Source organism: Nesoenas mayeri (assembly GCF_963082525.1).
Source record: "Nesoenas mayeri genome assembly, chromosome: 2".
Lineage (NCBI taxonomy): Eukaryota > Metazoa > Chordata > Aves > Columbiformes > Columbidae > Nesoenas > Nesoenas mayeri.
Window position 1 is genome coordinate 61,990,907 of NC_137543.1, and position 18,963 is coordinate 62,009,869.

An 18,963-nucleotide genomic window follows, 5' to 3' on the forward strand; every position below is an offset into this window, starting at 1 on the left:
TGTCCCTAAATCCTTTAAGTTCCTTATCCCATTTTTCACCTGTGGGAAGTGTTTTCTTCAGTCAATGCTTCTAATCAAAAGAAAAGAAGCCTTTCTCTTTCTTCTCCCCCTGTCCCAAATATCTCTTATTTATCTATTGCTGACTTGAAGAATGTATCTGAATGCTCTCTGTGGACAGAGGGGTCAGTGAATTCACGCTAGGGACTAGTAGGATCTATATAAATAACAGTGGCTATAGCAATGACCTGCTGTTCTGGGTTAGTGACCATTAAGTCAAACTCAAAACACAAGGGAGGCCATGTAAATCCTTTGGGGCAGGGAATTTTGCTCTGTTTCACATTACCCTAAAGCAGGACTATTGCTTGCAGATGTTTTAGCAGACCATACAATGCCAATTGGACAAAAACTTGCATTTAAGAAGTGGTTGTAAGCAAAGGGTTGAATTTATCTTTCTTAAAGATTACGAAGTGGACCTCAGACTGGACTCACCTCTTGTAAAACGTGGGAACAGAAAGTATACTTAGATTACTGTGGAGTTGAAGCATATGCTGCTAACCAAGATGCAAAGGAATAAACAATGACTTAATGCCACTCTTGTTCCACAGAGAGCCATAAATATGGGCAGAAAGTTGCTGAGTAAGGCACTAATGAAGCAAGTGATAGAAATGAATCAAGAGAAATGCCACTTTTATAGGACAAAAAGGATTCAAGAACAGACTGATTGAGCAAAGAGATGGGACTGAGATCAATTGAATGGGAACGGCCTCCTTGGATTAAGTGGCCATTCTCAGTGCAGCCAAATGCTATTAGTGAACCTACATAAGAGGAGTCATCTCTTATATGGAGGGGATGAACAGTGTGAAGAATCTTACATAGTCTATGATGTCGCAAAGCTGCGGTGAACTAGATAACAAACATGAATGCAAGCAGGCAGAGGTTTTGGAGATACCTGAAAGTGAGAGAAATCAAGCAGAAATCATTGCAGCCCAAGTTAAGATCACAACCAGTATGCAGAAATGGAGTGAGAAGCAAAGGTGACCTCAAAAACTATATGTGGGCATCCTCTTTTCTGGATCTGGCCACTGGGGCTGGGTGATAATGTCCCTGCAAAAGATTTTGAGCTTTCATGAAATTTCTTATCTGAATTGGTCTAAAGAGTGAACATCAGAAAGTGATAAGGGTCCTAACAAGCTTCACTTCATAGATCAGACAAAACACTGTTTTTAAAACTGTGATTAACTTTAATCTTCATCTTTTTATTTTGCAAACTTTATCAGCATGAATTAACTAAAACTGGAGAAATAACTTGCAGATTTTTCCATAGAGAAACTGTCAAAATTGAGTATGTTAGACATTTTCAAAAGTGATTTAAAAGCATTTTAAATTGAGAGTTTTGCTGTCTTGAAGTTCTTTTTAATTAGACTCCTGTAGTGCATGGCATAATTTTTGACAACTTTTCATTTTCTGACCATACCCCAGGACGGTTTCACTGCAGAATTTCTCAGCTATCACTGCTGGACGTCATATTGTAACAAATAGTGCCAATAGCAGGGTTTAGCAGCTCACAGGACTCTCAATACCCACCTGACCTGGCCATGGCCTCTGATGGATGTGCCAGCTTGGCCTCTCTTTATGGCTATTTTTGGTGGGCAGCGCTGTTGGGGCAGTTTGAAAAGTGCTTTGTTGGAAAGGGACGTGTAAGCCTGGTTCTTCACTGTCAAATACCTGTATAGATATTTCCACCGTAAAACACAAGTGTAAACTAATGCAGTTTGCGCTTCCCTCCTTAAGGTAAATGGCAACTAAACCAGTCTTCATTTTGTCTTCTTTCTGTCTCAGGGATGTAGAGGCACAACTACTGTTTTATTTCTGTTTTGGTCATTGGTACCTGTGCTAAATAAGTTGGAATATTTATTTGACTTCACTGGTAGTATTTTTCTCTCCCATTTCCCAGGTTTGAGTGACTTTACAAGGTGCAGAGGGGACAGAGAAGAATCAAGCCCTGTGTTCACACAGCCTCTCAGATTCCCTTTGTCTTTCCACTCACCGCTGAAGGTGTTACTAAAGCCAGCCAGCACTGGCTGCACCAGTGATATACAATCTCACAGCCCAGCCAAGTACAAATCACCCATTTGTGTCGCTCTGGAGAAGTTTCTGAGGATTATTCTCTGTATCTTGAAGAAGTGAAACTTAATGACCTGAGAAAGTGTATGGTGTGGGGGAAGGAGGCTCCTGCCAGGTGGAGGTGGCTGCAGCCAGGCCCTGGGGGGTTTGGAGAAATCTGTCAAAGGCAACTTCCCTTCTTCAATCCTGCCAAGGAGAAGGGCCTTCTGAGCAGAGTGACATTCCACCAGTGCTTGGCTGCCACCGAGCTTCTTTCTCCATGTTTTTTTCCATCGGTTTTGAAAGTGAAACCTCACATCCAATAGATATTTATCCTGTTTGAAATGCAAACCCGAAAATGGGAAAGGGAGCCCTGCCATGCTGAGGTGTAAGACTGCTGCAAAGCACTGAAAGTCTGCATGATGCTTGCTTTTCCCTGATGGTTCCCTCTGGGCTTGGGAAGGAGAAGAGAACTAATGGGACCACGGAAACAGAAAAGCGATAATGTATGAGATTGTCAGGTTCCCCAGAAGTGTTTTAGGTATACACTGGGTCACTCCTGAACAAACAAGGATCACTGCCTTCAGCAGAGAGGTTATGTGGGAAGCACACAAACCCTGATCACACCACCAGGCTCTGTAGCATCATTTGCACAGTCGGAGATCCCTGTGTCTTCCCTTTCCAAGGCAGCCCATGGATTTGCACATGTAAGGTAAAAAAGAGTTACCTACCTCCCATGCCTCAGAAGGTTGGATTTTTTTGCAAGGGAGTGGCAAAGCACAAATATAATCTGGTAATAACAGACTCACAGGACCTGGAGATAAAAGGCTACCTCAAGGCAGGATCGTCGATGTAACTGCACGTAAACCATTCCTGACAGGCACTCACTCTTACCTGTAGTTAAAAATCACAGCTCAAGAAGACTGACATTTTCCTGAATGATCTGTGCCATATTTCCACTGTTCCTTACTATTAGAAAGCCTGTAACAAACGTCTAGCCTGAATTTTCCTTGGTTCAATTGCAGCTCATTGCTCATCATACCCACCAAGGAAACCTGGACAGGGCAGTTCGCTCCTATTCTCTTTTTATCAGCTTCTTTCTATTTCTGGAGAGTGTTACCATGCTTCTCTTCAGTCTCTTCTTCCACAGACTAAACGCCCATTTATTTAATCTGACATCTTAAATCATGTTTTCACAAAGTGGGCCATTTTTTTTACTTCATTTTTTCCTACTTCTCCTTCATCTCTTTTTCCTTATCTTCTCTCTACCTGATACTTTATCTGTCCCCAAGCCTTTTCCATAATCTGATTATATCCTTGGTTATTTTTGTCTCTATCAATTCCACAACGTCGTAACAGTATCACAGTATCACAGTATGTTTGGGATTGGAAGGAACCTCAGAAGATCATCTAGTCCAATCCCCCTGCCGGAGCAGGAACGCCTAGGTGAGGTCGCACAGGAACATGTCCAGGTGGGTTTTGAACGTCTCCAGAGTAGGAGACTCCACAACCCCCCTGGGCAGCCTGTTCCAGGGCTCTGTCACCCTTACTGAGAAGAAGTTTCTTCTCAAATTTAAGTGGAACCTCTTGTGTTCCAGCTTGATCCCATTACCCCTTGTCCTATCATTGTTTGCCACCGAAAAGAGCCTGGCTCCATCCTCGTGGCACTCACCCTTTATATATTTATAAGCATTAATAAGGTCACCCCTCAGTCTCCTCTTCTCCAAACTAAAGAGACCCAGCTCCCTCAGCCTTTCTTCATAAGGGAGGTGCTCCACTCCCTTAATCATCTTTGTTGCCCTACGCTGGACCCTCTCCAGCAGTTCCCTGTCCTTCTTGAACTGAAGGGCCCAGAACTGGACACAATATTCCAGATGTGGTCTCACCAGGGCAGAGTAGAGGGGAAGGAGGACTTCTCTCAATCTACTAACCACCCCCCTTCTAATACACCCCAGGATGCCATTGGCCTTCCTGGCCACAAGGGCACAGTGCTGGCTCATGGTCATCCTGTTGTCCACCAGGACCTCCAGGTCCCTTTCCCCTACACTGCTCTCTAACATGTAATTTTCCAACCTATACTGGAACCTGGGGTTGTTCCTGCCCAGATGCAGGACTCTACACTTTCCCTTGTTAAATTTCATCAGGTTATTCCCCGCCCAACTCTCCAGCCTGTCCAGGTCTCGCTGGATGGCAGCACAGCCTTCTGGCGTGTCAGCCGCTCCTCCCAGCTTAGTGTCATCAGCAAACTTGCTGACACTACACTCTATTCCCTCGTCTAAATCGTCAATGAATATATTGAATAATACTGGCCCCAGTACTGACCCCTGGGGCACTCCACTAGATACTGGCCTCCAACTAGACTCCGCACCATTGACTACCACTCTCTGGCTTCTCTCCTTAAGCCAGTTTGTAACCCACCTCACTACTCTATTGTCTAGACCAGACCTCCTCAACTTAGCTGTGAGGATGCTGTGGGAGACTGTGTCAAAGGCTTTACTGAAGTCAAGGTAGACCACATCCACCGCTCTGCCATCATCCATCCACCTTGTTATATTCTCATGAAAGGCTATGAGGGGCTTGTTCTGGAATTTGGGTTTCTTCTTATTCTGTTTTGCCTTCCTGCTTTTGCAAAGGATGATCTTAAAATATTAAAACATCGTCTGTCTCACTGGTTAGAGGAGAAGCGTGGACTGAGGGTAACTTTACCAGTCAGGAGCTCCTAAGCTGTAGCTCTGGCTTAGCAGCAGCTTGTCTTCAGTACAGCCCCAGGCAAGGCAGCCAACCTTGCTCTCGCTTTAATCTTCTTGAGGATCTGAGTGATTTTTAAAATTATGGTGGTTTATTGAAAGAAATAGAAAAATAACCTAGTCTGAATATTTGAGCTAGTTTTGAATAAGAATCAGGGTCTCCTAAGCATCTCAAGTTTTCCACAGGCAATCTTTAGTGTCACTTTAAAGAACCACTCCAGAAATGGAAAGTTTAAGCATCATTAGCACTGACAGACTTCAGGGCTGTCATAAGGCTGGGGGACATAAACAGAAAAAAGATTAGGTGCTGTTATGCGGCTCACATCCACAAACCAGTATTGACAGTCTTCATACTGAAGAGTCCTTCTGAGCTGAGGGTTGTTATTTTTGTTTGCAGGGCTTTTAACGTCTCCATGCCAAAACCAGCTCATGGGTATATTACCTAGTGTTGGACCTAAAGGCATGCAACATCTTCTGAACCCTTGTGTTAAACTCTCCAGCCAAGCTACACACATTTGAAAGGCAAAGTTAATGATTTTTAAATTAATCTAGCAATCTTTATTTATGTAACTGATTGCAAGATTATTTCCATGAAAAATTCCCTTTTGTTCTTTAAAAAATACTGTGTAAGAAAACTCCTAGTCTGAATATTGTTCTGTTCAGTGTAAAGGACAGATTGTTGGCATTCCTGGGTAACTCTGCTTTCTGGCAAAGGCTGCTTCTTATCAAGTGCTCTGATGTTCAATTGCCTGAGGGCTTGTTCACATGGGGAAATTCAGTGGCATTATTCATACCTCTCCACTGCAGAATGTGAGTACCCACATGGGAACTCAACAAGGGTATAATGATTTTGCTCTAGAAAAGTCCTAAGTACCTTCGCATAATTTCTCCCAGAAAGTTAGCTACAGCACAATAATGCAATGCACCAGAGAAAATGCATTTGGGGACATCAGGCAGGACTGCTTTGTACAAAAGCAGCTCTTCACTCATGTGACAATACATTTCCCTATTTGAGGCTGTTTTTTTCACACAAAACACTCTGTCTCGACTTAAAAAAGAAAAAACTCATTCTACAGAGAAATTAAACATCGTGCACATATCCACATCCACCCACTGATTATTTTAATTATTGATATTAATTTTGCTGACTTCAACTTTTCTTCTTCAAAACACCATCTGTACGTAAACGAATCCTCACTCTGAGCACAGCACTCGGACAAATGCTATCCGAGCAGTGGCTACAGCTCTTGGTAAGCAAACCATGTGCTGAATGCTGATGGAGAGGGCTAGCGCTAGCTCGGGAAAATAAGCGAGAACAGAATCCAAGTAATGTAAAACAATTTCACACTTCAAAGGATATTAGCAGGGCGTGCTGCACCTGCAGCCATGAATTTCATTTGCATAGGAGAAAAACAATCCCTACGCTGTAAATGTAATACGAGGAGTAGGAGAGATGAAGGAAAGAAAACACAGGCTGCTTGGCACACAGTGTCCCTTAGCAGCGCCTGGGTTGTGGCCTTTGCGGTTCTGCCTTTTGTATCTACTCCACCCTTTGCAGTTCTCGCTGAGTGACCCGAAGCAGATGGTACAACTGGGAGAGAGATGTCAGAGTCCTCTGGTGCCCGGCAGCGTCCAGGTGGCCCGGCTGGGCACACTCCTGCACAGCCTTCTGCAGCTGCAGCCGCAGGGGGAGGGAGGCCAGCGGTCCTCGGAGATCTGGGGAAAACCAGCGACGGAATATTTTGTCACAGATTACCTGAGGAAAGGGAAAAAAGCAGATTGTTTTCTTCCAGGAACCACAGCTAATGTCCTGCTGCTTCTCTGGGACTGTAGCAAAATGTCATCTGAATCTTAAATGCCTCCAGCCATTCAAAGAGGAAAGCACAGAACAGTAGCATCAACAAAAGCTGAGTTCTAGCTGAAGATCCCACCGTCTCAGACTGCTCTTGCACTGCTGCATAACTAGTGGTGATGGTGAGGGGGTGGGAGAAGCAACCAAAAGGCCACCCAGCTACGCTCCCCCAGCCTCCTTGCTGTGCCAGCGTCTCCCACCAGCCTAAGTTGGGTGAGATATAAGACACCTCATCCCAGGGCCAAAGCTCCTCTCTCCCTGCATCCTCATACTACATCTAAGTGTGGAGAATCACGGCCATAGCGCCTCACTATTTACAAGTGGACAGCCATGACCTTACCTTTAGTGGAGACTGTGGCCTTTCAGTACTTAAAAGGGGCCTCTAAGAAAGTTGGGGACAGACTTTTTAGCAGAGGCTGTTGCAATAGGACAAGGCGTAATGGTTTTAAACTAAAGCAGTGGAGATTCAGGATAGACATGAGGAAGAAATTTTTTACAGTAAGGGTGGTGAAACACTGGCCCGGGTTGCCCAGAGAGGTGGTAGATGCCCCATCCCTGGAGACATTCCAGGCCAGGCTGGACAGGGCTCTGAGCAACCTGATCTAGTTGCAGATGTTCCTGCTCATTGCAGGGGGGTTGGACTAGATGACCTTTGAAGGTCCCTTCCAACCCAAACTGTTCTGTGATTCTAAGACAGTAATCCTAATCCCCTGCCCCTACTTACTCCACTTTCCTATCTGAGACACTGGGCTAACAGCTACACAAAAACAGGGCAAACACTAGGGAATATAAAGATTTGTCTGCATGCCCCGAGACAGCATTTCTGAAAAGGACTGGAACATTGTGTGACCACGTTTAAAAAGATGACTGCCTTCATCTCACAGTCTCCTAGTACATACCATGCATTTTATAGTCAGTGTGATTTTAAAAGAAATGGATGCAGAAAGCAGCTGGGTCTACTCACTTGCAAGTTGTTATTAGCTCTCTGTGCTCCGCATTTTCTGATTTTCAGATTGCATTTTGAAAAGCAATCAAAAAAATTACAGTCTTCATCTCCTGTGCAGTTCTGCTCGAGAATGTCCCTCATTTTGGGTTCAAAAAAGGCCATATCCACATCAATGGCCACCACCTGTGGATCAAAACAACTCATCAGATCTGGCACAGCACAGCCTGTGGGACAGAGCTGAGCAAGTGTTCTTTGCTGCTTGCTTTTGGAAATGCTGTGCTGAGTTCACCTGCCAGTGAGGAACTGGGATCACGATGAAAAGGCTTTATTTTGATTAACTGAGCTGCAGTAGTCTCATAAATACCACTTTTAAAATGAAAACAGCCAATGCTTGCAACAGCAGGAAAGGGAAAATTATCTGTGGACAATATGCATCCCTGGGGTCAAATAGATTGATTTGCCTTAAACCGGGACTATGCAACTTGAAGATTGATCTACCCACTGTTGCAGCTTATGCAGATGGCACCTCCACCTTTTAATTACATGATGGTGCAAAATTATCCACAGACCAGACGGTATAATTTCAAATTCACCATTCAGACTAAACCCCTGCCTTTATCATTGTGGAGAGCAGCCGTGGGATGTGCAGCAGATGTACCTGCACCTGATATAGCTCCAGCAAACCTGCCATTGCATTCAGTGGGTTTGAGTCTGCTCAGCTGTCAAAAGAGAAATCCCTGAGGTTGTAGAAAGTTGGGACTGGCTTTGCCTTGTCCTGTTTGCTATGGTTTGACTTATTTATTGTGCATGATTCTAGTTCTGCTTGTCCAGAAATATGGTCTGTAACAGAATCCAGCCAGCAGCTAGTCTCAGCAGAAAAAGCAAGGACTGAAGGGATCAATCAATTTTCTCACCCTGACACAAGACTTGCAAAATAGTGAATACGCAGCACAAAGAGGTCTGCAGAGCTGCTGCTCGTGCTAGGTTTGAGACCATTTGGTAGTCTCCATTTCTGCCAGCACCACTGCACTCGTGAATACTTCACTTAAAAATATCACAGCAACAAGCGGTGAAAAAAAGGAAAGCCAGTAATGGAATGGCAGCTGCTTGACATGAGACAAACTGTGGGTGACCACAATGACCGCAACCTGTCCACAGCATGATGGATGCAGCAATCAGCGCACCTTAAGAGCTGTGCTTAACACTTGACAGTCAAGGTCAAAGATTCTCCCTTGCAGGGGCTGATACACATTTTCATGGAGGAAAAGAAATGTCTGGGACCTGGGCAGAGTTACTTGGGCTCAAACGATAGGCTCATTTTTAAGATTCAACCTCCCAAATAAGAGGAGAAGCTGAACTGCATGGCTGGAGCAGCAGCTGGATCAAGCCCAGGAACTAAAGATGTCTGGTCTGGTAGAAGGCCAAATAAACCTTCCACAGGCAAAAGAAAGAACAAGGTCTAATCTTTATTTTATTCTACTCCTTTTTCCCCAGGGAAAATCTGAAAGAGATGAGGTATAGCTTAAAGATGCAAGTATTTTAAAGTTTTTTGGAGAGGTTGATAATGATGATGTAGCCTAAGGAATTTCACACATTTGGACAGGCAAGCTTTCTTTTCTTTCTTTTTTTTTTTTCTTTTCTTTTCTTTCTTTTCTTTTCTTTTCTTTTCTTTTCTTTTCTTTTCTTTTCTTTTCTTTTCTTTTCTTTTCTTTTCTTTCTTTTCTTTTCTTTTCTTTTCTTTTTTTTCTTTTTTCTTTTTTTCTTCTTTACTTCCTTAAGCTTTCTGCAGTTTTGCTGTTAACTTCTGTGGAGAAGAGACAGTAAAAGCTGTGCAGGGTTTCCCCAGTCCTAGGATGGCTGCATCATCTCCTTGGTGGGATCTTTGCCAGCACTGAGCACCTCTGACAATGTGATCAATTGCTCTTCTAAGAAAAACATCCCTGGCTTCCAAATGTGCGATTGCCAAAGGGCTCAGTGGTTTCAGTGAAATTTCTCTGCTACAAAAATGTGTGGGCATCCAGCCAGACCCTGTGAGGGTAGATCTGGGTGACATGCTCCCTATCAACGGCTGGAGGAAAAGGATCTGGGGGTGTTGATTGACAGCTGGCTAAATATGAGCCAGCAGTGTGCCCAGGTAGACAAAAAGTCCAACAGCATCCTGGCTTGTATCAGGAATAGTGTGGCCAGCAGGACTAGAGAAGTGATTGCGCCACTGTACTCAGCACTAGCGAGGCCCCACCTTGAATCCTGTGCTCAGTTTTGGGCCACTTACTACAAGAAAGACACTGAGGTGCTGAAGAGATATCAGAGAAGGGCAATGAAGCTGGTGAGGGGTCTGGAGCACAAGTCTGATGAGGAGCGGCTGGGGGAACTGGGGCTGTTCAGCCTGGAGAAAAGGAGGCTGAGGGGAGATCTGATCACTGTCTGCAACTACCTGAAAGGAGGTTGTAGCACGGAGGGTGTTGGTCTCTTCTCCCAAGTAGCACGTGATAGGACAAGAGAAAATGGCCTGAAGTTGTGCCAGAGGAGGTTTAGATTGGACATTAGGAAACATTTCTTCATGGAAAGGGTTGTGAAGCATTGAAACAGGCTGCCCAGGGAAGCCATGGAGTGACCATCCCTGGAGGTGTTTAAAAGATGTATAGATGAGGCTCTTAGGGACATGGCTTAGTGCTGGAGTCAGGTTACAGTTGGACTCAATGATCGTAAGGATGGATGTCTTCCAACTAAAATATTTCTATGATTCTATGATTCTATATTTTGGTGGGGTTTGTTATGGTTATAATTGATGATTAAGGTACTCAAGGAAATGCAGGAAGGACCCAACTTGGCACCTGACCTGATTTAAAGTCATATTTAAGGTGCTGTAATCTTTCTAGTTCTCTTTGAGGTGCTGGTAAAAGAGGAAGCTCTCCTGGGACACTGTATATTCACCCAGACCTCCTTCCCACTCTGCCACTTACATAGCTTCATGGCAGCTTAAAATTCCCCTGGGTGATCTACCAGGCAGTGATCTCTCTGCTCCGTGCTGCAGGAACACCATGTGATGGCTGGGTAGAGGGCTGGAGGCTTATCCTCACCATTTGAAAATAATCCCTAAAGTAAAACTATTGCACTCCAGGAACATTTCTGTGGGCATTAGCAGTCTCATTACTGGGATGAGGAATAGTGGTACTATTACGGGTATTTGGTAGTATCCTCTGCAGAGCACAAGAAAAAAGGAAGTGTAAAAAATGCTTAAAACAAACATAAGGGACAAAAAAAGAGGCTGACTGCCTGTGTCCCTCTTCTAGAACTGGTTGATAAAACCACCTAGATTTTCTGCTTCTCACTCTCCTTCTTCACCCATCAGTTCTCTGTTCACCCCGCCAGCTTTCTGACCTTGTGCATCTCCTGTCTCCCAGCCCAGGTGGGACATAACAGAGGATAATAACAGGCTGAAAGTAATGTACAACTGTGAGAGCCATGTGTGAGTGACAACTCACTTTAAAAAAAAAAAATTAATTCTCCTAAAAAATACTAAATTAGGGTATTTTCCTATACCAGAAGGTGACTGTTGTCTCTTTGGATCCCAGAAGTCATGGGAGGATCCTGAAGAAGCAAGCCTCACCAGAAGGACTCCTAAGGGAAGACACCTTCAATATCCTTTATCTTTTCCTAAATGAAATATCTTTTTCCTGTAATAGGCTGTAAAACAGATGCTCTGGTGCATGCTCAGCCACAGGCAGTCACAGCCCTGCATAGCTAAAAAAGATGGGCAAAGCCCGCCCTGAGGAATCCCCGTCATACCTCACTTTGCCTAAATATTGGTAGGCTTGTTTTAGTTTCTTGCTGTAGCTCCTCACCCATTCCCTGTTCAAGTGCTGTATTGCACCTGAATAAACAACGAGAGGGAACAGAAGGTTGAAGGGGAAGCACTCTAATTGCCCTTAATGGCTATATGTTTAGGCAATGTTTGCCTAGTACTCTGAAAATATGAAAGTTATATTAACACTTGGTGAGTACTGAAAACAGCATTCAAGTCCCTGAAGATGCTTTATGTTCACTCAGAGTGTAGAAACTCCCTTGATGTTGCTGCAATTTGTGAGCGTGGCCCAAACATTTACTTAGTGCAGAATACCTCCAGTCCGTACACACCATTGCCACCGAAACCAGTGGAATTTCTGTCAGCAGAATGAATGGAAGATACAGTCAGCAATGTGGTGCTGAGCTACATCACCACTTAGAAAACGTGGATAGCTATTCAGGTCTGAATTACAGCTGTACAAAGAAAAGGCAAACAGTAACAGCACCAGGAAGTTGCATGTCACCATCTTTGGGTCATTTCCAGACCAGATAAGCTGAACACTAAAGTGCAAAGATGTGTGTGTTCGGATGCAGGGAATTCCCCTTGTGCCAGCTCAGAGAACTCAGCCTTACCTTTCAAACTCAAATAGTTCTTCCTTTCAGCATCCCTAGCAGATATAGCTGCCATGACTCAAATTAAAGCTTCATTTACAGCTTTTGAGGTCTCCTTGCCTCCAGGAGGTGTCCCTCACCACAGCCAAGGGATCCTGTTGGTGCCAATGCCTTTGAGGAAGTAATACAAATGAGAACTGAGCAAGAAGTTCTCAAAGCAAGCAGCAGGATCTAGCGCTCTGAAACGTGGCTATTACATATTACAAAGAGAAAAAGCAGTAGAGAATTTCCCCTGTCACTTGTAAATGCATTAGTTTTACAAAAATATAGACAAAAGTTGTAAGAGGAGGGAAATGTCACTTTTACACAGCCACTTTCAGACTAGACCCCAAGTTGCTGCAACATCGCCCCAAAGACCCAGCTTACCGTGAGATCATGCCTGATAGCGAAGTTTTCTGGTTTAATGTCACACAGGTGAAGTCGGTAAGAGAAATCATTATCAAAATGCTGCACCATGTCCAGAAAGCTGAGTGCAATGTCAATGATGGCTCTCACCCTGCTTCTGCGGCCAGCAAGGGAGGGACCAACCACATTTTCCAAGGGAAAAAGAGTTTTGTGCCAGGCATGTCCAGCTGTGAGATACTCCACAGCATAAAAGTGTCCACAAGAGCCAATAATTCGCAGCACGTGTTTGCTGAAGTCTTGCAGCAAACTGAAGTAGATATATTCTTCCTGCTGGAGCAGGGACCACATGCTAGCCACCTGTGCTTTCCAACGTGGTCCCTTCTTCCTTGTCCACAAGGGCCCCATGGTACTGTTAGACAGTTCTAGCCCCAGGACATTTTTGACCTCCAGTGCGACCATCAGCAGAAGCTCTGTTTCAGGAATATCCTGTGTTTCCACCTCCTCTAGCATACTGAGATGCTGGTAGCTGGAGAAGATTTCCTTTTTGGATTTCAGGATGATGGGCTGGCCTCTCCAGTCAGCCTGGATGACCTTCTTACCTCTGTCATAGTAAAGACAATGTTTGTACACCAGCTTCTGTGCCACACATAGGTCTTCACAGAGGTCACCAGTCAGGGCTCCGCTGCTGTAGTCAAGGCACTGGAGTGAAAGAGCAGAATGTTCATAGCAGAAACATATGCACATGGACCACACAGAAGAAAGGCAAAGAATCACCAACAGTCCTAAGCACAAGAGGCTTGCAGCAGTCATGGTACAACAAGCACACACTTCTGATAACTGTTAAGTGATGTCTCTCTCTAGAGACTTTTTACTAGGAGAAGTCTTGCTTCAAAACAGGGATTGTTGGGATGGTAAAAGACAGGCTGTTGGGATCAGGGCAAAGAAATGGACTAGATCATAGAATCGTCACAGAATCACAGAATGGTTGGGGTTGGAAGGGACCTCTGGAGATCATCTAGTCCAACCCACCTGCTGAAGCAGGTTCACCCAGAGCAGATCACACAGGAATGTGTCCAGGTGGGTTTTAAATGTCTCCAGAGGAGACCCGACAACATCTCTGGGCATCCTGTTCCAGTGCTCTGGTACCCTCAAAGTAATGAAGTTTCTCCTCATATTCAGAAGGAACCTCCCATGCTTCAGTCTCTGCCTGTTGCCCCTCATCCTATTGTTGGGCACCACTGAAAAGTCTGGTCCCACCCTCAAGAGGATGGGGCGACCTGTTACTCTCAAGTTCTTGCCATGTATGAATTCAGTGAGACCAGCTCTGAACTCACTTGGCTGTGCTGTGTGAGATTCTGGACTGTAACACTCTAGGGCACATGAAATAACTCCCAGTGTATGCAGGACTTCTCTGGAAAGTTCAGGGCAGCATATCTTAGACATTGGCATTTAAACTACAGGAAAATCCATGGGTAGCTGGATTGCTGGGACCTTCCACAGCTCTGCGTGTTTCAGCCTTGCACTCAGCATGCTCTGAATGAAGCTGTGAGAACGTCCTTCTGCACTACCAGGGAACACAGAGGCTGTGCTCAGTGCCTCCTGGACCAAGAACTTTCAGACTTTTAAAATATGTAAATACCATAGGACAAAATTACTTTTCCAGTTTTTATATGTAATTATCAGAAGATAAATTTTGATATTAATTGCTTAAATACTTTATTTTTTTTAATTGGAAAAAAAAATCAGCCTGTGGAAAAATGGGAACTGCTGATCGATAGTTAAGCGGTCACTGCAATTTCATTGCAAGAACTGCAAGGATTCCCTCACCAGTCCTTCCCTCAACCCATAATTGTTTCCATACCATAATTTCCAAAAGTGCAGGCAGTCAATATATTCCTGTGGGCATTCAGAAGCACAGCTGCAGGGACTGCTTTGGGCGAATCAGTAGAGGAGATGATCAGAGGTCTCTGGTGAAAGGGGAATAGCCTGCAGTGGTGTAGAAAGCCAAACATCTGGGAGGCGGCTTGACAGTGTCAGCATTCTTCATGGCTTTCTGGCATTTGAGCCTTCATTTAAACAAGTTGGCAGCTCCCCCTGCATGTAGAGTACTTGCAATGGCTGCCTGACCCCCACTTCATCTGTGACTATGTGCTGTTACATACACAAGAAACATGATTGTAAGATTCAAGCGATGTATTTTTTTAGAGCAGTCTCTGAGTTGTGCACCATAGGAATATATTCTGATGCCAGGCAACATTTAGAGTCAAACCTTAAACAAGACATTGGGGAATGGGTGGAGGATTAAGTTCAAAATCCAGGAATGGTGATAAATTCGCTAAAACAGCTAGCTGAGGTTTAGTTCAGACAGGCCTAAAAATTTGTACTCTGATGTTCTCACAGCCCAAATGGGAACATTCCATGCCAGCTAGGTAAGCCAAGTCTAGCCTGAAAGCCCTGACCTGGAGTCCAGAGTGATATATATATATGAAACACACATCTGCATCCACATCCACATCTGAATGGCCAAGCAGACTCACTGGGCTGTCCGCAGACTTCAGAGCACACAGATCAACATTCTTGCTTTTGCAAATCTACCCCTATGAATGTAATACAAATTTATTTTTCATTTTAAAGTAGGAAATGTAATTTTCATTAACAGAAATAGTTTAGTTGTTCTTACCATCTGGAACTCGAAGGAATTTTAGGAAGAAAATTACAAACAGAAGGAATTTAGGGGGGGTTTCTCTGGAGCATAAATATAATCACATTTAAAATAATTTCTCTCCTGTTGAGAAGACCACAACCTAACTCTTCCTCTGCTACAGTAAGAGAATACAGGACTCAGTCCTGTAATTGGGTCCATGTGGGTGAACGCTCACCCCTGTGGACAGTTTGACTGTAGTCCTTCAAGTTCACACTCAGATGGTCCATGTGCATGGATCTCTTGCATCTGGAACAACACATGCCCAGAAAACCTTCAGTCAAAAATGTGAACATGCAGCTTGTTTTCTTGTGTTGCCACCGCATCATTCTTAATGGCACTAATGAGAAAAAGTAGTTGTGGAAAAGGGAGTCTCACATTTCCCAGACATAGGAGATGAGTCATTTTTGAACCTGGCTGCTCTTTAGGACTTGTCTGCTATTCCAGTTGAATCCATAAATCTTTTATTATTAACCTAGTATCTGACAAACAGTCTCCGAATCAGATTCTTCTTACACTGAACTTGTGCAGTGTTTTGCAAACTGAGATCTGTGGAACAGAACTTAACCAAGGATTTCCTGGTCTCACAGTGATGAAACACAGACCAGCCTTCCAGAAATAACATTCTCTGCTGGTCACCAATGCAAGCGAGAATTTCAAAAAGGCTTCCTCAAATAAGCAATCAAGAAGTTTGAACAACTTTCAATGTGTCTCTCTCTAATCACAGAATGTAGTGACTTGTGAGTCACTCAGTGGCTTTAAAAATAGTTTCCTGTTCATTATAACCCAGAAGGTCAGCAAAGTCTGACTGGACCTTCACATCCTCGCTATCCCCACATTATTCCTAGTGTTATTGTTTTATGTTTCCCCATAAGCATAGTACACTGAGTAAGCTCAGCTCCTCACCTCTCCCACTATAATCATTTTTTCAGCCCTCAGATGAGTTTTGTATTTTTTCGCCTCCCTATTTCTTCTCTCCATTTTCACCCCACCAGCCTTAGAAGGACAGATATCAGAACAGAATACTGTGTTGTCCAGTGCCACAAAGACAGACAACGGCCCTTCCCTAATTCTCCTTTTTGGAGACTTTGAGAGAGTATATCAGCCTTTTATGCACAGTCTGCACTGGTAGTTCATGTTGAAGCAATTATTTGACCCCTACGTCCTTTCCAAATTCATACAGTTTTTTACAAGACAGTTGTCCATCCTATTGGCATAGCTTGTACTCTTTTGCTCCCCAGTGTACTAGCTTGCATTTTACTATATTAAAAAACATTTTGGTGGACTGAAACATTTAACTAGGTGATTCAGATTACCCTGCAAGGAAAAGATGGTCTGTTCATTATTTACCAACCCAAGAACCTTTGCACTAACTGCAGACTTCACCATACAAGATTTTATATCATCATGATGACTGCTGAGAAAAATAAGAATCAATTCCCCAAAGAAATCTTCCAGAAATGGTCCTCCACACTTCATCTCTCTCTTATGACTGCATTTTGAGGTCTGTCGATGAGACAGTTTTAAATCTACCTAATGAGCACCTTTGAATGTCACTAAGTGCCAGGTTTTTAAAATTTAATATTAAAGTGATACTCAGCCAAAAGCCTTATAGAAAAGCAGCTATACTACACAAAAATGCAAACACAGGCATCTGTTTCTGTTTAAAATCGGCTACATAATTTTTACATCCTTATTATGCTTATCAAGATAAGTTAAAAAGGCTGGGTTTAAATTCATGTAAAAGTTTAAATTAATGTAAACCCCACTAAGCTTTTGTATAAATTTAAATAACTTACGATACCATCATCACTTCTGTATAAATCAGGCCTGAGACTAAGTCCTGTCTTTTTGTCAAGTATCCTATGAATATGCAATATTGAAAAGGATTTTGGAAGGCATCAAATTTAATTGATTTTTCCAGAGAAAACAGGAATTGATTGCTATGATTTAGTGTGTTCAGTGTAAATGAAGATGAGACTGGTATTAGGAAAAAGTAAGTGGTTTTTTGCAGAGTCTAGTCTCTGCAAAATGCCCAGTACTACTTCGGCCTTCCCAGTGCAGTCCACATCTGCACAGATGTAAATTTTACTCAGAAAAAGGAAACAAACCTTCAGAAATACCTTGCAAGGATATACATCCATGCCATTTTCACCCACTTGCTTGAAATAGCGCATCTTATATCCTACTGAAAATACGACAGATGACTAGTAAAATAGTTTTTCTTGCAAGTTGAATTTCACCTAATGAAAGGCGTGAGACTCAAATTATCAGATTATTTGTTTCATAGATCAATTGCACTTTCTATAACTGCAGAACTCATGCCGTGGTCAGAAGATGTATAAAGACTTATTTTGGGGGTTATGAAGATGAGCTCATTTTCTAATCATTCCACTGCAAGGAAGACCCTTTTCTAACATCATCTGTGAAAACTGTCACTTACAAACTTTTGAAGACTCACCTACAGAAACAGATGAGCACAGCAACCTCAGCTACTCTTCCTGTGGAAGGAGGGTCTGAAATTGAACCATCACAGGTGACAGAGCTTCCTGAGGTTGCACCTGCAAACTGATCCTTGCCAGGGCTTTTGAAGTCATGCCTAATGCTCTCCCAGCTGAAGAAAAGTCCATCTCTGTCCATCTGTTTCCTGGGAAGTCTGATAGCGAGGGCCTGCAGCTCCCTGAGATTGGTAGCTCCCTGTACCTCTGTGCTGCTCCCTCACCAGCCAAGCAAGGTGCGGGCAGGATTCATTCCTTCAGCTACAATCCCGAGCTCAGCTGTACTTCAACCTGACTGTTGGGGTAAAGAAACTGAATCTCACTGCCGTTATAAACACACTGTCAGGACCAATGCCTATGGGTTTTCTCCCTTTATTTTACAGAATTTAGGGAATATCTATGATCAGGTTTTGCTTGCTGCAGTAACAGATTACTTAATTTCGATTAGGATTCCTCCATTTCCACCCAACCACTGGCACTAAGAATACCTTAATTAAGAACCGAAATTAAACTCAAAGCATTAATGCACGCTGCTCCTTTTCTCGAAGTTTTTCCTACAAAATTCTACATCTGCTTTTTCTTTTTGAGAGAGAGAGAGATAGTTCTATGGATATTCGCAAATCCTTTCTACGATGTTGAATAACTACATCTTAAATGCCAGCCCCTGCCAGACGTAAAGGAGGCATTACAAGCTGTGCGGCATTTCCGAAAGGCGACTTTTGTACAAGCACCTCTTCGACTGAATAAATAAACAAAAAAGACGAAGAAGCCACGGAGGGAGGTTTCCTCCCGCTTGGCAGCGTGCGGGATGCCGAGCTGCCCTGTCCAAAGCGCCTGGGAAGCGGACCCGCCCGCCACGCCGGCAGCCGGCCCGCCTGCACCTGCCCTGGCCCCGGGAAGGGTGGCAGGGGAGCAGCCGCCCGCCCCCCCAGGCACCACCGGTGCCGCCGGCAGCCGCCCGCCCGGGCGCAGCGGGGACGCGCCGGTGATGCGGCAGCTCCGGCGGGACGGAGCCGGGCAGCAGCGCCCGAAAGCGGGTGTCGGGCTCATCGCAGCCCTGACGGACTCCCGGCGCCTCCGCCTGCCGGGCAGCCCCCGGGGGATGCCTCGCGTCCCGCCGGGGCACGTACCAGCCTCGCCAGGATCCGATGGCTTTTCTCGTCCGTGCAGCGCTCAGAGAAGACGCTTCTGTGGAGGAGGAACAGCGAGGCGCTCACCACCAGCCAGCAAGCAGCCCAGAGGAGGAGGAGCACCAGGGTGCATCGCCGCCAGATTTTGAGCCGTAGCCTCTTTAAGCCTGGGATGCCCCTCAT

General features: G+C 44.3%; 1 protein-coding gene across 1 annotated transcript; it reads right to left on the reverse strand.

The window, feature by feature from the left end:
• Positions 1-6,390: 6,390 nt before the first annotated feature.
• DIPK1C (divergent protein kinase domain 1C) lies at positions 6,391-18,963 on the reverse strand (the record flags this gene model as incomplete). The annotated part of the gene is made up of 4 exons (XM_080340424.1): positions 6,391-6,606; positions 7,667-7,831; positions 12,473-13,150; positions 18,781-18,963. 4 exons carry the CDS (start codon positions 18,961-18,963, stop codon positions 6,391-6,393), a joined length of 1,242 nt encoding a protein of 413 aa, XP_080196550.1.